General features: G+C 35.9%; 1 protein-coding gene across 2 annotated transcripts in view; it reads left to right on the top strand.

Moving 5' to 3' along the window:
• The window catches only part of NEK10 (NIMA related kinase 10), an 81,106-nt gene that overhangs the window by 53,012 nt on the left and 6,894 nt on the right, over positions 1-21,200 (top strand). For both annotated transcript variants that reach the window (XM_061996667.1, XM_061996666.1), the window contains 4 exons: positions 6,793-6,973; positions 7,062-7,148; positions 15,056-15,104; positions 17,571-17,608. In XM_061996667.1, the coding sequence (XP_061852651.1) occupies positions 6,793-6,973; positions 7,062-7,148; positions 15,056-15,104; positions 17,571-17,608 (355 nt within the window). The remainder of the gene's footprint in view (positions 1-6,792; positions 6,974-7,061; positions 7,149-15,055; positions 15,105-17,570; positions 17,609-21,200) is intronic.

Below are 21,200 nucleotides of genomic sequence, written 5' to 3' on the forward strand. Positions count from 1 at the left end.
GGTTTTTTTTGTGGATAAGCTTATTCAGGAGAAATAACAGTATCTTAAAAACTGGTATCATTTCATGTTGGAAAGTGGCATTGTTACAGAAGTACTTGCAGTCTTGATAGTATCTGATAACGTTTAATTATTGCTGCACACTTGTGAATAAGAGAGTATCCACTTGTCTAGGCTGGAACAAATGGATAATCTTGTGTATGGTTCACAAGCAATGACACCTAAAAAATGGAACCTACGCAAATATAATTTCTAATTACAGATTGTTAAATAAAGAGCAATGATACTGACAAGGTATTTGCTCATACTTTCTTACTGTCTGTTACAATTTTGCAAGAATACTTCTTAAAATTCTTCCATTTGCTTCAGGCTGCATTTTAAGCAGTCTTCATGAAGGATATCAGTATTTCATATAATGAACAAAACTCCACGTAACTTTATAGAGTTTACTTCAAAAATTGCAAGGACAATATTTTTTTGTAGTAAAAACTCACTGTGAATGTTATTTTTATGATAATTGCAAAGAAGAGTCATAATTTGCACAGCTACTCTTGTCTGTTCCACTATTTCTCTCTCAGATTCCTTTTATCAGGGCCTAGTAGTTTGCACTGAAGAACCTTGTATAGAAAAAGGTTTTCAAGAGCACCTGGTCTGAATTAATGATTTTTTTTTTTTACAATTTTTTTTGTCTTCACCTTCCTGGCCAAATTTAAGACAGGAATTGTTAATGTTTTTTTCAGTAATTTTTTTAACCTATCAGACCAAGATTGTTATTTGTACTATACCATTTTTCTTTCAATAAATATATGCCAAGAACTTCCAGAAAAACCTTAACAAGCTACTTTCATTTGAAATGCAAAAAGTACTAAGATGAAATAAAGACACAAACTAGAATTTTTTTAGCTGAAAATAGTATGAACAATTGTTTTCTATGTTGTTGTATGTCATTATTTTGTTCATGTCTTTATACAATCGTTCTTTTGCATAACTGTGATTAAATGAAAAAAAACGAAACATATTATGGGTGGAAAGCGGTTGACTTGGGATTTCAATGCAGTTATCCTATCTTTGAGAGAAGAGTGCTCTATCCAGACACTTGTAAGAGATGACAGAACCAATAGTTTTATATTGAAGTCAGAGTACTGTTTTTCATAAATACGTGGAAAATACAGACAAGAAGGAAAATGCCTTTGTATTTTGGGGGATAATGACTAATCTTCTCAAGGAAATAATAATATAATTCTAATGCCAGTCCAATTGATACTTTATTATGTATATTAAAAGGAACAGGTACAGCAGAAGGACCCGATAAAGATCCAGAGCACTGCAGTAGCTGAGGGCAGTATGACTCAGTAATGAGAAATGGGTTACCTAATTGTGTATCCTTGCTCTAAATTAGATAAATCAGGCTAGGATCTTCCAAATTTCAGAGTGCTACAGTGCTTAGAAACAGAAGGAAACATGTTGTTTCTGTGTTCCTGGGACTGTATGAAAATTTTATGAAGTTGGAGGATTTTGAAGAAAGAGAATAATCATTCCTGGAATGTTTGACTTTTGAAAAAACCCACAATGTTCTGGCTAAAAGCATTAGGAGGAATTTCAAGCAGCTGTTCCTGAAATAACTCTGGGAGGTATGGACAACCTAATTCATCTTAGTCAAGGCCTCAGCAATTCCACAGCTAAGTAATTTGTCTTTTTTCTGTGGTGTCAGAGAATTCACTGTTTCTGCCACATAGTTCAATGTTTTCTTGAAGCTGGCTATCTTATACTCTGCTACATCAGCAAGTTCGCTGATGACACCAAACTGGGAGGACTGGCTGATGCCCCAGAAGGCTGTGCTGCCATTCAGTGGGATCTCAGCTGGCTTGAGAGTTGGGCAGAGAAGAACCTCATGAGGTTCAACAAGGACAAGTGCAGAGTCCTGCACCTGAGAAGGAACAACCCCACGCACCAGTACAGGCTGGGGGTCGAACTTCTGAAGAGCAGCTCTGCAGAGAGAGACCTGGGAGTCCTGGTTGATTATAAGCTAAATATGAGCCAGCAACGTGCCCTGGTGGCCAAGAATGGCATCCTGGGATGCATCAAGAAGAGTGTGGCCAGCAGGTCAAGGAACGTTCTTCTACCCCTCTACTCTGCCCCAGTGAGGGCTCATCTGGAGTCCTGTGTCCAGTTCTGGGCTCCTCAGCTCAAGAGGGACATGGAAGTGCTGGAGAGAGTCCAGCACAGGGCCACCAAGATGATCAGGGGACTGGATCATATGAGGAAAGGCTGCGGGAACTGGGGCTGTTTAGTCTGGAGGAGACTGAGGAGACATCTTATTAACATTTATAAATATCTAAAGGGTGAGTGTTAGGAGGTTGGGACATCCCTCTTTTCTATAGTAGATAGTAACAGGTCAAGGGTTAATGGGATGAAGCTGGAGCACAAAAAGTTCCACTTATATATAAGAAAAAACTATTTCACTGTGAGGGTGAGGGAGCCCTGGCACAGGCTGCCCAGAGGGGTTGTGGCATCTCCTTCCTTGGAGGCCATCAAGACCCGCCTGGACATGTTCCTATGCGACCTGATCTAGGTGACCCTGCTTCTGCAGGGGGTTTGGACTAGATGATCTCTAAAGGTCTCTTCCAACCCCTACCATTCTATGATTCTATGATACATGCTGTATCTATATAGTTAGTCTGATGCTTTCAGAAAATGTTGGTCTTGCTGTGTGTAGTTGCCAGAGTAGGTATGTTACGTATGTTTATTTCCAGGAGACATTAGATGGCCATGTGCATGTGCACATAGGGATGTATCTAATACTTGACATTTTCAGACCCACTTTTAAGTGTCATATAAGTGCTCTAAGAGCACTAAATTCAGAACATATCCAGAACGCTGCATTTACTGAGCACAAACATGTTACATAGTATATGAACACTTTTTTACTTCTGCAGGATCCCAGATACACGCACAAATTGGACACTTAATTACTGTTAGGTGATCTTCAAGTCTAATCTAAATTTTACTCGTTCCAGCTTAAGCCGCTTTCTTTTTGTCCCCCTGACAGTGGAAATATGTGAGAGTTATTTATTGTTTCTTGTATATTCTATCTCCCTCTGTATTTTTTTTTCCTTTGGATTGAATAATTCTACCACTATTACTTTGCTTGTTGTGTTTTTTAGACCTATGATTTTTCTCATTTCTCTCCTTTGTTGTCTCCACATTTTTTAAGTGTAGTGTTCTAGTCTGGACTCAGTTACTCCAGCTGAGAACCTTATTGACATCAAGTAGAAGATTACACAGTGCCTAGCTATGATTCTGTCTTTTATACATCCAGGCATGATATTTACTTTTTCATAATGGCATGGTATCAAGTCATGTTCTGTTTCTCATTCACCAAGATCACCAGAGCTGCTATCTGACCCATCCTTCTCCAGCCTGTGCATTCCTCTCTGCTCATAGAACTTTGCATCCTCCCCATTTAAACTTCATCACTTCTCTTATTTTCTCAAAACTTTCTTTGATACTTGTAGTCTCTTGCGTTGACACAGCTCTGAGTATCACAGAATCACAGAATGGTAGAGGTTGGAAGGGACCTTTAGGGATCATCTAGTCCAACACCTCTTCTACAACAGGTTCACCTAGATCTAGTCCCACAAGAACGTATCCAAGTGGCTCTTAAATCTTCAGAGAAAGAGAATCCACAAGCTCCCTGGGCAGCCTGTTTCTGTGTATGATGTAAGATGATGTATGATGTGAATGTATCACAGCCTAGGCACATTTAATAGGCACTCTATCCTATTATGCAGATTGCCATTGTAATTCAGTGATGACATTGAATAGTGTTGGAACAAGGTCAGAAGGGATCTTGAAAAATTGTGCTCACTACTCGTTTTCAGTTTAACAAGCTTAAAGTAGTTATCAAGTTGAGTACAATTTTCATGGTCAATTTTACAGTCAACTGATCATGATTTTGTCTAGGTTACACTTCCCTAGATTTCTTGTAAGATGTCATGAGAAATATTGTCAAAACCCTTACTAAAACCATTACAAGTAACATCTACTTCTTGTTCCTAATGCACAGGACAGAGTTAATTTTAGGGATATGTCTTATATTTATGCTGAAAAGAATGTTGATGAGAGGGATGTTTTGGTTATTGCTGAGAAGTGCTCACACAGTGTCAAGGCCTTTTCTGCTTCTTGCCCTGCCCTGCCAATGAGTAGACTGGAGGTACACAAGAAGCTGAGAGGAAGCGTGGTGAGGACAACTGACCCCAATTAGCCAAAGGACTATTCCATGCTACAGGATGTCACGCCTGATATATATACTAGGGAGGGGTGTAGGGCAGATCACTGCTGGTCACTACTGGTACTGCAGTACTTGTTTTTGGGTTTTGTTTCTCTTTTTCTCTTGTATTTCTTTTCATTATAATAGTTATTATTATGATATTTTCTTCTTTTTGTTACTGCATTTTATTTTGGTTGTTAAATTATTTTTATATCAACCTAGGAGTTTTGTTCTCTGATTCTCCTCACCATTGAATGGGAGAGGAGGGAGGAGGGAGAACGCAACTGTGTGGTCCTTAGTTGCCAACTGGGGTTAAACCACAATACCCTGTTACAGAAAGAAATATGATGGTTCAATAGGATTTTTTTCTGACAATTTCATGTTAGCTTTTACTTATTTTATTGCTTTCTTCTGTTTTGTTACAAATAAATAGTAGAAGTAGTTCTATTTTTTCATGAAATAGAAATTCATTTGAATAGTCATTATATGCTGTAATTATTTGTCTGTAATAAAGAAGATTAATTAAACACTGCAAATTCCACTAGAGAGCTCTATATTTCTTGAAGACAGAAAAGTTAATTCTTTGGGACAGCAATACTGCAATACAGAGCTGAACAAAAGATAAATATATTTTTTTATTTAAACCTACTTTTTTGACAGTGTTAATTTCATTGTATAATAGTTTAGATTTCTATTGGAAATCAAAAAGAGTAATTTAGATTTCAATTAAAAAATAAAAGTGTATCTGATTTACAATGGTAATGGTGGTTATTGAAGGCAGAGATAGTGCAAGTATACAGAATATTGATGAAGAGTCTCAGCTTGTAGCAAGGTTTTTCTTCATGACTGGAAGACACATTTTAAGTGTCTCCATGGACACTTTTTCTCAGTCATTAAAAAAAGATGAAAAAAATTAATTGGTTCATAATTTGAACATTTTTTGAACATTTTCTTTGCATAGAGACTCTTTTCCCCTGATATTTCCTTTTGAACTGTGTTTATCCTTGAAGGCAAAGTTTGTTTCAACAAAGATGGCAAACAATCCGATGCATGGGGGAACTGAGACACTAGTTTATTATGAAAATGTGAAAATCAAATAGACTAACTGATTAAGCATTTAGGTATATCTGTAAAATGTTGCGTTCCAGAATCAAGTGTTGATATGAGCATGATTCAAAGGAATAGATATCAACCTCAACCATGTTTCAATGTGTGTGAATATCTCACTGTTTCACAGACTTCTTCAAAACATCAGTTTTGAAGCAGTGGGCTTCTGCTTTTCCGAAAGAAGTCTCTTTGAGACTCTGAGACATATAGAAATGGTTGTTTCAAGGTGTTGAAGAATACCTTCTCCATGCTTTTCTCAGAAAAATAGATTCTTTATCTCCTCATATCCTTTTGTAGGTTTTTATAGTCCCACTCCAATGCTGAGGAGAAGTGACATTGAATGCACATCCCAGCTTCCTCCTGTCAGAGTACTTTTGACCTGAATTGGTCAAGTGTCTTAATCAAAAAAGAAACAACAGCATGTGATATCACTTGTGAAAATTATTAGCTATTGTCTAGATAGGGTCAAATATATCATAGTGTGTTTATTTATTACTCTCAGATTAGTAATGAAATAATATGATTCTCTACGTTCAAATGTTACGTAAATGAACCAGATTTTATGTATAGACAGATTATAGCTTTATAGCTTATATAACTGCATTGTCTACTTTTAAGGAATTTCACTGATCTCCGAACAATCTCTGTAGAAGGTCTGGCAATTATTTTTATCATGAGGTCTACAGAATGCAGTTCACACATCAAATAGATTTACTTTCTTGATATGGCAGTTAGATTTGACACCAAAGCTAACAGTGATCTTTATCTTTTTTTTTTCCCCTTAGCTCCACCTGATTTACAAGTTATTGTTAATGATTAGTCTTTAGTGTGAGATTCAGTACCGACAATGTTTAAAATGTCCATGTAGTTTGACCCTTCACGCTCTTTACTTTGTTTTCTTTGATAGAGAACGGATGAATCGATTCTCTTCAGTAATTGTACACTGACTGTTCATGGCACAATAAGTGTGCTCATATGCCATAATTAGACTGCTTTCTTTAAGTGAGCTTTAGAGACATCATTAGTGGTTGCTGTGCTGTGCTACACTGCAGTCACTGGTATTATGGCCTCTTGAATGTGAGTTTAGTCCAGCACTTTAAGTATAAAATGGTCTTTTCCCAGATTAATTTAAAGATAAAAGTTTGACAAACCATCTCTTACAAGTTAAGTTATAGTTTTCAGAAAAGAACAATAGATGGGGAAGTAATAGAAGCAAACCATTGCACAAGCAATGATATAGTCAGTGCCCAGGAGAGCAGTTAGGTTTCTGAATGAGGGAGGGTTTCTAATGCGTGCATTCTGCTTTGTCTCAGTAAGGTCAAAATACTTCATGGGAAGAAAACTTGCAGATTTTCTCATGAGTGTGGGATAAGGACAATGTGTAACATTTATTTTCTTTTTCTTTTTTTTCTGGTCAGAAAAATTATGAGAAGTTGAGTCTTCACAGCAGCAACACTGGAGTAGCTAGTTGTACAAATGAATTCTCAGAAAATACTGACCTCCCCGCTGAAAATTGTCAATCTGCATGTGGAAAAGATGAGGAAAGAACCTACAAAGAAGTCCTGGTAGATCAGAGCACTCCAGAGAACTCGAGGAAAGGTAGTCGTTATCAAAAGAAGTGTCAGGAGTACTGATATGCTAGTCAGAAATGGGTTAAAAGCTTCATTGTTTTCATTTTTATGTGCAGATATGTTCTCTGAATTAGATGATGAACTGGGCATATCGGATAACTTGAGCAACTCCAGTTCAAGTCATTTGAAAGAGTCTGCTACTGGTAAGAGTCTTTAAGAATTAAGTGTAACCTACTTTCTAACAGCAAAATAGTTGTTTATTCCAAAATATTAGGATATGTAATGATTTTTTTCCAAGTTCACTATCTATTATGGGTCCTAAGGACAGAGAAATACAATAACTGTGCCTCTGAGGCAGCCACGTACATTTGTGTAGCTTGTCCCCATATTCTGCAGTAATGGCTGTCAAAACCGGAATGGTATTGGGCAATTGACAAAGGAGATATTTTTAAATTTGAAGCATAACTAGTATTGATAAGAAAAAATGGAAGAGAGTGTGAAAACTTTTGTCTCAATAACAATAATGCTATGGATATGAATAAATGGAGTGCTCTGTTATAGAGCGTGAAAAAGAAAGTTGAAAGAGGCAAACTTTGGTTGTCTAGATGCATTGACTGAATGGAATTAAAGGAATGCTTGATGAGTGGATCCAGTTATGGGATTATGTGACAAAGTGCAGCATTAATTCTGCTGGTAGTTATTTACAGTAATCAGATGGGAAAGCATCAGCTGTGTCAGGTGTTATCTTAAATAATAACTTTTGTGGATTATATTTGAAAAATCAAAATAACAAAAAAGATTTGAAACATCTAACCATTGGGAACTACCTGCTAAATTATGAGCTACTATGATTTACCTATTAAATGAGATGGGATTTTGAGTTGAGAAAATTAAAGAAAATTTTATACTAGAAGAAAAAAACTTGATATTAGAACCTGAGCAAAATCTGAGATTTGATTTATCAAATGAATTTCTGACCAAAAAGATCTGTGAGAGATTTAAACTGTATTTTAACATGGTGAAGAGAAGGTAGCTGTCTGAAGACTAACAAATGTTATTGTTGAAAGGTCCCAGGCTTCAAAAAACATACAATAGTATTACTTAATATATTTGCAGTCTTTTATGCTACTTGGATTTCCTTCAGATTTTGGCCAAGTACTGAAGAAATATGTCTACTTTTAATGGAAATGTCTAGCCATTAGTGCAGGGCAAATATGTAATTTCATAATTCTACTTAAAATCCATTATAATGATTTGCCAATTGTATGATTTACTAGTTGTAATGGGATAGCCAGCCTGAAGGACTGGCGGCTAGCCAGCTCTGACTTAATTACCAACATTTTCTTATAAAAAAAGAGTTGAAATAACATGACACATTTTCTTTGTTACTTTCTTTTGCTGAGAGAGTAACAGGAGAAGAGTATAAGGTAGCCTTAAAAAAATTATTGTGAATTCAGGATGCTTGAGTACCACTTGGATTATGCTTCATTTGTTGCTAAGTGGCTAACATAATTTGAATTATCACCCATAGTTTCTTCAAACATGTCAGCATTGCAGGAAAAAATGTGACCAACTTCCATTTAGTTAACTTGGAAACTGCTAACGTGAAAACGTGTGTTTCAATTGATCAAGGTCTTAAAAAGATTTGTCTAATCAAGCTGCCATCATATCACTTTCAGAGAAAACATGCCAACTGGGGTTAAACCATCTGTTCAGTGGCACAGATGCTGGTATACGTGTGCATGACAGTGTAAAAGTGATTAGCTTTTTTTAAACAATTCATTAGTTGTTGTAATATTTTAAATAATTTTACATACCCTATGCTTTTCAATTATGCTTTAAGAAAAGAATCATTGTTCTTAGACTAGACAATGTAATTCTACAAGACTGCCTCCTTTAACAAATTTAAGATTTCCACATGCAGGATATGTACATTTTGGAATGGTCGTTCATGATACTTGAAAAGATTAAGGCAACAGGAGCAAGGTTCTTTGCATTTCAGAGAGGAAGTAGTGAGAGATTTGGGGTTTTTTTTCCTGAAGACCTTGTAATTTGAAGTGGTAGATTAACAGAGTATAGGGCATATTGAATCAAAATAAGGAAAAAGTGATGGGATGATAACAGCTTATTAATTGCATTTTTTTTCTTGAAGGTTCACGATTTTACCTTAGCTTAATCATATTTATGGAGTTTTTACTTGGTTTTGATTTACAGTATATCTGTACCTGCACTTCTGCTGGTAAAGCCAAATAGAGGAAAATATGTGGTATCTTAACACACAGTAGTCCAGTAGAGCTTGTATATCAGTTTGGTGAGAGTTTAAAAATTTCCCTTGATAACAATTTTTGGAAAATATATTTTGTTTCCCTGAATCATGTTCATTTACACTTCAATTGGGATAATGTCCTAAGTACATTGAATACACACATAGTTATGTGTGAAATATGCTGTGAAAAAACTCTAGTCAGTCACTAGGGTTTTCTGTACTTGTGGTTTGATCTTCTTCAGAAGAAAAAGGTAAGCATAAAATAGATCCCTTTCAGAATTGCTTGGCTACCAGCTTTTCGTGAGGCTAAAAAGTCTGAATGCATGGTCCTGTCTTTATGTTCTATCTTGCTTAGCAGTTTTTTTGTTAGCATGTAATTTGATATATAGTTCCAGTATTTGGAAGAATCTCTGAACTTATCTAACTTGTGTCCAATAAGCAAAGACTTTGAGAACACTCCTTTCCTTCCCAAAATTTCTGCAATGCAATAATATTCAGAGTTACAATATAACAAAGAGACCACAGATTTGCCAGAGTACTCTAGTGATGTAACTCTAGAATGGTCTCATGTCTTTGAACTTTTAGAAAAAAAAATTGTTTACGCAGTGCCAGGACTTCTCTCTTTTGCAAGTGATGCTCAAAGCAGTCAAAAGTATCCAGTTGAATAACTGGGGGTTTCTAGAACTGGGATACTGTCAAAATAGAAACTCTACATGTTGCATATAGCAAATGATTGGCCTCTGAATCTAGATTTGTTTGGAGCGGGTTTTTTTGGTAATGGAGGGAGGGGCAGGAACTGCAGTGGTGGCCCCTGTAAGAAGCTGGTTGGGCCAATCAGATGCCTCTGGGATCACTCCTTAAGACAGGAAAATCTTCAGTGGCAGGAGGGAAGTGGGATGAGAGAAATGACCATCCCACTGCCAAAGTCAGTGAGTAAGGAGAAGAGGAGGTGTGCTGGAGCAGAGACCCTCCCTGCAGCCTGTGCTGAGACTGCAGCTGTCCTCCTGCAACCCATGGAGGGTGATGGTGAAGCTGAGATCTGCTGGCAGCTCATGGAGGACCCTATGGCAGGAGTGGCTGTACCTGGAGGCGGCTGTGAGGAAGCAGTGTTGCAGCAGAACGTGCCTGGAATTGTGTTGGCCATGGTGGAAACCCATGGTGAAGTAGTTCATGAGGAACTGCATTCTGATGGCAGGATTCAGACTGGAGAGGTTTCTGAAGGACCATCTCATGTGAGAGCAACCCCACACTGGAGCAGAGGAGGAATGTGAGGAGTCCTCCCCTGCTAAGGAGGAACGAACAGCAGAGAACATATGTGAGGGACTGACCACAGCCCCCATTCTCTGTCCCCCTGCACTGCTGAGGAGAGTGAGAGGTAGAGAAATCATAACCCAGGTAGCTGAGCACATGAAGAGGAAAGTGGTGAGGGAAGATGATCTGGTTGTATTTTTCTCATCATCCTACTCTGGTTTATTTTCTGTCTGTTTTTTTTTTTTGGCTGGCAGATTAAATTGATTATGTTTTCTTCCTCAAGTCAAGTCTGTTTTGCCCATGAGCATAGTTGGTGAATGGTCTCTCTCTGCCCTTGTCTCAACCCATGAGGCCTTTATTTATATTTCTTTTCCCATCCCACTATGAGGGGAAGCAGTGATTGAGCAGCAGCTTTGTTCCCAGCTGGGCTTAAACCAGGGCAAGGTCATCGCCTAGCTCCAAATGTAACTATTTTTGAGGATAACAGCAAAAACAGTAGGAAATAAATACTCATTCAATAATGCTATTTGATCTGGAGCTAGCAGTTTCATTCAAAATTTGAGCTTTATTGTAGGCAGCTACCTTACATCTTACAAATTCACCAAACTGGGAGGACTGGCTGATTCCCCAGAGGGCTGTGCTGCCACTTAGTGGGATCTCAGCTGGCTTGAGAGTTGGGCAGAGAGGAACCTCATGAGTTTCAAAAAGGGTGAGTGCAGAGTCCTGCATCTGGAAAAGAACAACCCCATGCACCAGTACAGGCTGGGGATTGACCTGCTGAAGAGCAGCTCTACAGAGAGAGACCTGGGAGTCCTGGTTGATATTAAACTAACCATGAGCCAGCAATGTGCCCTCATGGCCAAGAAGGCCAATGGCATCCTGGGATGCAGAGAGGTTCTTCTACCCCCCTACTCTGCGCTGGTGAGGCCTTACCTGGAGTCCTGTGTCCAGTTCTGGGCTCCACAGCTCAAGAGGACAGAGAACTTCTAGAGAGAGTCCAGCACAGAGTCATCAAGATGATCAGGAGACTGTAACATCTTTCATATGAGGAAAGGCTGTGGGAACTGGGGCTGTTTAGTCTGGAGGAGACTGAGGGGGGATCTCATTAACATTTACAGATATCTAAATGGTAGGTGTCAGGAGGTTGGGACATCCCTTTTTTCTATTGTATCTAACAACAGGACAAGGGGTAATGGGATGAAACTGGAACACAAAAAGTTCCATTTAAAGGTAAGAAAAAACTATTTATTGTGAGGGTGAGGGAGTCCTGGCACAGGCTGAGCAGAAGGTTTGTGGAGTCTCCTTCCTTGGAGGTCTTCAAGACCTGCCTGGACATGTTCATATTCGACCTGATCTAGGTGAACCTGCTTCTGCAGGGAGTTTGTACTAGATGATCTCTAAAGGTCCCTTCCAACCCTACCATTCTATGATTCTAAAGGGCTTTTTAAAATTCAGACACATTATATTCTTTGGTGGATTTGATGGTTTGAAAACGTGTCTTCTTTACATCAGACATTTACATAGTTTGGTGATCTTAGGGTTAAGACTGTTTCACATCTGCTATATATGGTCCTTTAGATTGTGAGGGGAAAGCTTATGAAATTTGTTGTCCTCACCAATGTCGAGTACAAGGGGACAATTCCTTCCTTGGCCCTGCTGGTCACACAATTTCTGATACAAAAGAGGATGCCATTGGCCTCCTTTGACACTTGGGCTCTTGATTCAATTTTCTTACCAGTCTGATTAAACTTGAAAGGGTTTTCAGAGGCTTTTTAAAAATTCCAGTGAAATGAAAGTGAAAACCAAACCAAAAGTTACTGTTTTCCCAGATTTTTCTGATTTCATGTCATGTTATCAACTCTTTTCTTGAAATATGTGGTCAGGTGCCTGCAAGAGAGAAACACAAAACTGCATGTTAGAATGTATTTGTATGATTCATGCTGATGTCAATGCATGTAATTAAGTTAATGCCTTAGAAGTTACTTCAATTGCACCATATATAAATATACTTAATTTATTAATGTCCTCAAGGAATCTTTGTAGAGCTATTCAGAATAAGGAGGCTGATGAGAATCCAAAGCTTTAGTTTTGTGTGTCCTTCACATTCCAACAAGAGCAGGCACAAAAGAGAAAAGAGATAGAGGATTTATATTTTGTTTTCCTTGAGATTATCTTGAAACTACCTCTTGCAAGGCATATGTTGCCTTGATCTTCCCATCCATGTCAAAGGAGTAAAAGGAAATATGGTCCAGGTCACACACTGGGCTGAACAGGATTCACAGTGTGTTCCATGACGTATGTTAGTCAATTTCCCTACACATCTGTTTTGTTTCTTACTCCCCTTACGATTGTATGATTACCATAGCTCTTACACAAAAGACTAAGGATTATAACGAAAGGCCTTAATGTTTGATGAGTTTGATGAGAATGTTTGTTACAATGATTTTCAGATATCTGAATCTCCTGATGCTTAGTTATTGAAAAAATTATTCCAATGTGTTTTCATAGCATCTAACAAAAGAGACTCTCACTTGTGTCAATTAAGTGGATTGCTGACATAATAAGCCATAAAAATGGGGCTGAAGGGTGTTGTCTATTGTTTAGTGATGTTTGCATCAGGATTTCTGTGTGGGTTTTGGTTTTTTTTTGGAGTGTGTTTTTTAGCATTAATATTTTCCTAACTTTAGCACATGAATCAGAAAATACTGCATCGCAGCCACGTACAGCGAGTGGTGAGACAAACCGATATGAAATATCATGCACTTGTAAATACACTCATAAGCTGGCAGATTAGCAAGTCAAATGTGGTGAGTCATCAAAGCAAATTTGGAGATGAGCCCTTTACTGACAGATCATCTCTTTGAAACAGCCAAAGGATACAGTATTTCAAATCCAACTTTGTATATGAATACTTGGAAAAGGGAGCTGTTTCTAAAATCCTAGCAAACAGCTATGTTCAGACTTAGCTCTCTAGCCTCGTGGCTTCTCTTATATATTCTTCTCAAATATATTCTCATAGTATAGTCTTTCTTATGACAGAGTGTCTGAAGTTGTAACTCAAAATCTTTTTCTGATTTCTTTGCTTTCTAAACTGTTTACCCTATTTTCCTGTCTATTATTAAAAGTATCATTGTTTCTACAGGGGCCCAGTTTATTTGCAATTCTGTAAATCAACTCCTCTTATAAAACCTTTTGGCCTCACTACTACAGAGTTTTAATGTCTGCTTTGCTAAGCAAAACATTAGCATATTAGCAAAGAATAAAACATTGTTTCTTTTTCTTTCATTCTCTCTGTCTGTGTGTTTTCTTTTTAGGAATAGATTTGACCTAAAGACATATAATTTTTTTTTATTATAAAGTGAATTCTGTATGACAGATGCAAGACTTCTTCAGGATTTTTTTTTTTTTTTAATTCAGGGACTATCAGAAAAGTAGGAAGAATAGGGGCACTGTACTTCAGAGCATGGCAGAAAGTGTATTTGAACACAAATAAAAGATTTAAGACTCAGAAATGTTTTTACTCTACGAAAGTCTTCTACATTTGTTCTAGAACTAATATCACTGCTGTAACAAGGGCAGTAATGGGAAAACTAGTGTAAGTTTGGCCTAAAATCTTTTTTTTAATTTACTGTTTGAGCAATTAGATGTCTCTTTTATAATAATCCTTGTGATGTCACTAGTGTGGAAAAAATCTCATAGATAAAAAAGTAGGATGTTAAATCAAAATGCGTTAATTGTATGGGAAAATTGAAGAATTTCATCATCTTACTACTCAGATATTCAGTCAGCTGGTGTAAATATCTTTTGATTTAAATATACACTTATTCCTCATTCAAAATGAGATAACATTTGTAGGAGAGAGTGGTCTCATATGTCAGAATTACCATCAAAGAAATGGTTTTACAGCAACGTTCTAAGGTGTTTCTTGCTTTAAGACAATGTTTTCCAAGTCTATAAATAAATATAATCAAATATCACTCATCCCTCTTTACCTTTTTTGGCACTACACAATAAATTACATAAATGTTCAGATTCAATTTAATTGCTAATGAAATGTCCAACTAATAACTGGTCATACCTCCGTCTTCAAAGTCTTAAAATCAGTGGGATTATTTAGGTAGTAAGGTATTACATATATATTAGTTTTAATAGTTAGCTAATAGAATAGCAGAACAAAACTCTATTAAAACAAGGTTTAGACAACCCTTCAAAGGTCCTCGGAGAAAGTGGGTAAATATTCTAGCTTTTTATCCAGACTGGAGGCAATGTGGCTGCAGTGGTAGCAGTAACTATAGTGATTTAATGCAAATTCAGATACATCATCTGTGGACATCTAGTCAGCTTGTACTGTTAACTTCTGTAAAATTCAGAATATATTTCTTAAAATACAATGTAGGGCTGAGATTTTAGTTATGATACAAGTAAATCTTTGGCACATCAAACAGCAACTCCATAATCAAATGAGGATTTTTAATTTGTTTAGCACTGATTTTTAAAAGTTATTTTGACACTGTGTCTGAGAAATAGAAAAGTATTAATCTGTATGTGTATGTAATTTTTAATGCGGATATAATATTTGTGCATTTGTTTCAGGTATAGTCAAACGAAATTTTAGTGCTTCTGAAAGACAATCTAAGATTAGGTGGGTATGATTTATGCTTTTAATAAGATTATATAATTGATCATTGTTATGATCGATTCCAGTTGGTCATTCCACAGTGCAACAGTTGTGTGATTACCTTCACGGACTTATCATTGCAATTCCATTTCATCTCAGCCTATAATACTCTGTTTTGCTTGAGAATATTATTAGAGAGTGTTTGTACACAGAAGCTTTACATGAGTGATTTAAGGAATGGCATTAAACTGACAAATAGTTTTAAAAGCAGAACTTACAGCAGCTTAAACTGACATTAGTCAGTTATCCAAATTCAGATTTTAGTTTTTAAGCAGCTGTTTTTCAATAGAAAAACATATCTGTGCATTTGGTGGAGTACATCCTTTTGATCACTCTAGACCTTCTATATAAACACAGGTATCCAGTGTTGCAATTCTGGAGTCCTCATTTCATTTAAAAAGAAACAATTTGAAACAGATTATATCATGACAATCCCATTCTTCTAAAGGTCTTTCCTTTTTCTTCTGTTATTTATTGAGAAATACATCAAACACATTCTTGACCAACCAGTATTTTTTCTGATCTCCTTGACAAGTTCTTATTCACAGACTTTGCTCTCTGTTTCCTCACTTCTGCTTTTCTTTCACATCTGAAGAAAACTTCAAAAATCTCTCTTGGCTCCATCTACCTTCTGAGCATTTTTTTTTCTCTTACCTTTAACATAACTATGTAAATATTTATAATAGAGGCATTGATTCCTCTACCCTGTTTCTTCACAGACCTTGTTTGATCCAGCTTTCACTTAAGGTGTATTACTGTAGCAACTCTTACTGTTTAATGACTATTTTTAAGTCTTAGTTCCTTTAACTACTTGATCTGGTTTTTAAAATTAGTGCTATCTTTGTCTTCTTAAAATCATGTTTTTCTGACTCTGTCCTTTTCTAATTCTCTCCCTATCTTTTGAAACTATTCTTGAGGACTGTTCAGAAGGATACAAGTTTATCTATTTATCTGATTTCCTCTGAATGTTACACATGGCTTTATCACTGTCTTATCTTTTCTTCTGCATCTTGTCTTTATGCGTACAAATGTATCTACTTATTAATCTACCTGCAAAACTGGGCTGCAAATCCTAAATTTAGCTCTTAATATCAGATGTTTTTCCTTCTGTCAATATTAAATTTTTGCTCATCTCTGTAACATCTCTTTGTGGCCATATGTCTACAGAGTTGAATACTACGTAACTAAAAGGAATGCTATAATTGCCTGTACCTGAAGTCCTACCTGTTAGCTCAGCTTTTGATCATTCTTGAGTATAATATCTGTCTTTGACAGTACTTTGACATCTGAGCATCCACATCTCAAAGTTTTTGCATGAAGAATAAGTCTCACACTTCTGCCTGGAACCTCTGAGATATAACCTTTCCTATCAACATGTGCTACTAAAACTCTTGCTTGAGTTCATAAGACTAACATGTAACAACATGGTTTTGATACACGTGTTCTGGTCACTCAAATATCCACTACTATAAGGAACATTTTTACAGCCCCACCTTAAACCTTGCCATCTTCTATATATATCCTTTTACTGATTGTGCTTTTCCTATCACTTCAAATGCAATCCTTCATTTTTTGCTTTCAGAGATTTCTTAGCATATCACCATCCATTCTGTCAATTATCACTTACTAGCTTTCCAGCTTTAGTCAGTAATGGCAGCCTCCTGTTGCTTGAACATTGAAGCAAGCACATTTTTTCTTCATCTCTGCCTCTCACATCAACATTAGCAAAACTGTTTTCTTATCTTTCTTCACAACAGCTCCTTGAAACTGTCATTTTCCTGGCTGTCTAATACGTACATACAAATTCTTGCCATGCTAGGGCTGTTGAGGGTACCATCCATCAGGACATCATATTCTCCATTTTTTGTTATTTATTCAGCTAGTGAAGTCTACAGACTGGGAGAGTGTTTGTGTATAGAGCAGAAACTAGCATTGAAACATCTGCACCTATGTGTCTAACATTGAGATATTGCTGTCCTGCAATGCAATATTAAGTCTCTTCTACTTTACTGGTATGATATGCATTATTACTCTTTTTTTAGTCCACTAGGCAGTAATTACTCTATTCTTTATGTTTTCAATACATACAAAAGGGATCACTGAAATGTCCTTAAATACGTACAAATGCAAAATAATGTGTAATATAGTGGATTATTGAGTCTAAAATATTAAAATGCCATCTACTGTTTTTGTACTTTCCAAGCTACTTACTGAGCAGGAGAAGGGATGGAGTCTAAAGTCATGCTATTTTGGACACATAGAGTAAGCCAGTCATTATGGGATTTATAAATGCACAGTTAAAAACTAGTGAATTTGGACAGGTTTCCTTCAGAGAGAACATGTGATGGACTTGGGGAATACTGATATTTCCTCTGCAATCAAAAATTAAAACTACTATTTCTTCTTTTTTGTTATTTTTAATAACAGTAGAGATTATATTGAAGGTCTGGGATCAAGACTGCGACCAGGTAATTTTATGCTTCCAACAAAATAAAATTTTAATTAAACCTAATGATTTCCCACTTTTTAAAACTCGTTCTCTTGTTGCATTTAAAATGTCTCTTTTATTTCATCAGCTTTACTACCAATTGATCTGCTTTTGAGAATGCCTTCACTCATGCAAAGAGCCCATACTAAGAAAATTGGGGATTTGTCTATGACAGAGTTAGCAGTCTCATAGCATTCCAGTTTTAGTTCTTTGCAATATGAAAAATCATTGTATTATATAATTAAATTCTAAGTGTTAGAAAAGAAGATGATTAAATTTCAGGTACAAATGTGTTAACTCATTCTTAAGGAATTTCTAAAAAATATGAATCCCAATAGTAAATCAGCAAGACCACATTTTAGTGGTCATGATCCTGGCTAAACTTCTGCTGAATGCAATGGGAATTTTTCTTATGAAAGGAGTATTTCATAGAGCCCTTGTAAATTATTATGTATTTATAAATCATCATTAATGAAACAAGTCTTCCATTGCAGGTACTTTTCTTTCTTACTGAGAAGTTTCATATACTGTAAGAAAGCAGCATTTTGTCTGAATTAAATAATATATGAAAGAATATTATTTTGAGCAGAAACATCAGTCTCAATAAAAAAGCATTTTTTCTCCATACTAACCTCTATTTCTTCTATTAGGAACTTTAATTATGCAGTACAAATAAAAATTTGCTGTCCACTTTCATCAGTTTTCAGTACTGTTTATTGACAAATGCCATTATAATACCCGTTAGTGGTTTAATCCCACTATCCAGACATAACGTATCAGAGCTAGGATGACCCACAGCCAAATGGATCAAACAGTAGCTTTAAATCTTGTCAATATTTTCAAGTCCTGTGGGTAATTTGAGCAAATACATTATCCTTTGCCAGTAATGTTTTCCTTTCAAGGAAAACTCTTAAAAGTTTAGATCAAGGCCTCAGCAGCCTATTCACACATAGATGCCCTCATCCCCCCAAATAATGCTATTCTTCTGTGTTTAAAAAAATAAATAAATTATGGAGTGGTCTGGAGTATGCTGACATTATGGGAACTCTTACAATTCTTAGATGAACATTAGGTCTCTAGTTATCTTTGAAGAACATGACACTACAAGTAGACGTTACGTCTGATCTTTCTATAGTGGTAAGTCATAATGTTGCTGTCAAACTAGAAAAGAGATAAAGCTCCTCCATACATTGAATAACAGGGAAATCCATATTGTGTCTACTTGGTCCTTTCTGTTTGGTGACAGCATCGTAAGCCTGTTGTCATTCCGTATTACAAAAAAATAAACACCCAAAACTGAGAAGACCCACAAAAAAAGGTGCACCCATTTATTTGCTTTTGTTTTATAATACAAGCCATTGACGGCAAAGAAGTTAAATTCCACAGAACAGGGAGCAGTGAAAAAGGTAACATATCAAGGATGTTAAGTTTTTATCCGTAGCCTAACAAAAACTGAAGATAACTAGGTTGTGAGGGCAATACTATTTATTTTGGGATTTTATATAGCAGTGTTGAGACTGATCATAGAAAGGTGAAAAGAAAGGAAGAAGAGTTAAATCAAAATCATTTTTCTTGTGGAATGTGATATTTTAGATTATTATAGCATGGCTTCCACTGTCACCTTGAGCAGAAAGACCAACATAAATTCTTCTGTAGGTGGCTCAGGGGAAATGCAAAACCTCTTTACCTGTTATGGATTATTAAGAGGAGACTGAGAGGAAAAATATTGAACTGAATTTCATTTACTACTCTCAAACCACCTGCCAAAAGGCATTACCAGAAAAATTTGACATTAGTATTGGTTTCAATGTCTTCCTGATCCTACTAAAAATGTGTCTCTCTCTCTGATTTGGAATGACATTTTCTATATCTCTTCAAAAAATGATTTTAAAATCTAAAAGAGCAAACAAGAGATCTTTGAACTCTCCACTGAAGACTTTCAAATTTGATTACCAATATTCCTTTATTGGTTCTTATGGCTGGAATTAACATTATTGCATGGAACACAAATATATTATTCAGTCTTTTTTGGTTCGTTAGGAAAGTTCATAATGCTCTTTAATTGACAAAACATAGTCAACTTTTTAGGCATAATATCCACAAATCAGTACTGAGTTTAAGATGTAAATTTTAAGTAATGCTTTCTCCTTTAGGTAACCAAGTTAATTTGGTTTTGCTTCTTATCAAGATGTCTTTCCCTAGTATTTTTCAAACATTGAATGTCAGGAAACAAATCACATGGATATTTTATTTGGCTTGAGAGAAAGAACACGGTCTTTTAATTATCAAGCTACTTGTACTACAAGAAAAAAATGTACCTATAGCAGACAAGTATATCTATCATAAATTCTGGATAATCAAGACCATTATCTGACTTAATGGCTGTTTGTGTCAAAGAGCAGTTCAGTGAGGTAAATAAACTTTCGCTTTTGGCTTCTGTTTCAATTGTTGATTCCAATAACTAAATATTTCCACACAGCTGATCTATTTTCAAATCCGATTATAACCCACAGAAGTAAATGGACAGGTTAAAATTGTTATGTTAATATTTTTTTCCTGAAAGAAAAGCATAGCTTCTATTAATACATTACTTCCTTTGCAGTGCTTTTGTCTATGGAAAGTATGCATTATGTACATGGATTTGCTTAACAGAGGATGGTAGTCTTGCTTTAGAGGAACAGGTTTATATCCACTCACTATTTTCATAAGAGAACAAAAATTCCATTTGCTTGCTCTTTTGCTATGATAATTAGTGAAGACCTAAATAAAATCAACAATAATCTAATAAAAATTGAGGAAGCCTACGTGTTTGAAATACTGTGATAGTCTTAATTCTAAACTAATGTTTTTCTTTTAAATTCCAAACTAATTCCTTTCTGTTCATGGGAGTTTGCACTACAAAATATACTGTCATTGAGTATGATGGCTACTTTGTTGTAAAAATGGCATTGGGATACCTAATTAAATAATGAAGCACTGAAATCTAAGTGTGTGTGTGTGCACTGTTTGTTAATTTGTGTATGCATATCTGTTGTGCATGTTGTTGGGTAACCACTCAAATTTTCAAATACAATGTGTTTGTGTATAAAAATAGGGGGTTTATATCTGTTTTGGAAGAAAATATTAGAAACAAGTTATAGCAACATTATTTTCTCCAGGTGCTAATGCTTTCTTACTGCGGATCTGCAGCTTCATGATCTCTGCTTATTAATTAATTGATGAATATTTTATCTTCTGATATGTCTAGTGTACAATTCTACTTGAAATGTTATTGCTTAGAGAAATGATATGAAGATATATTAAGAGACACAACTATTTAAAACTGATAAAATGTTTAATTTCTAAGGTTTTTAGTTTCTTTTTCTTTAGATAGGCTGACTTTCTATTCTACATATTATGGTAGGAGTGAATAAAATTTTCATTTTGTATACTGTGCACAGCTCATAATTACATGCATAAGTAGGAATTGAATCTGTGTTAATATTTTGTGGTTTGTATAACCCCATTTTGTGGTTTGCCTAACCTCGTGCATTTTTCTATCAATATCTAAGTAGCGTTACATTTAAAAGTTT

The sequence above is a fragment of the Colius striatus genome, chromosome 5, assembly GCF_028858725.1.
Source record: "Colius striatus isolate bColStr4 chromosome 5, bColStr4.1.hap1, whole genome shotgun sequence".
Lineage (NCBI taxonomy): Eukaryota > Metazoa > Chordata > Aves > Coliiformes > Coliidae > Colius > Colius striatus.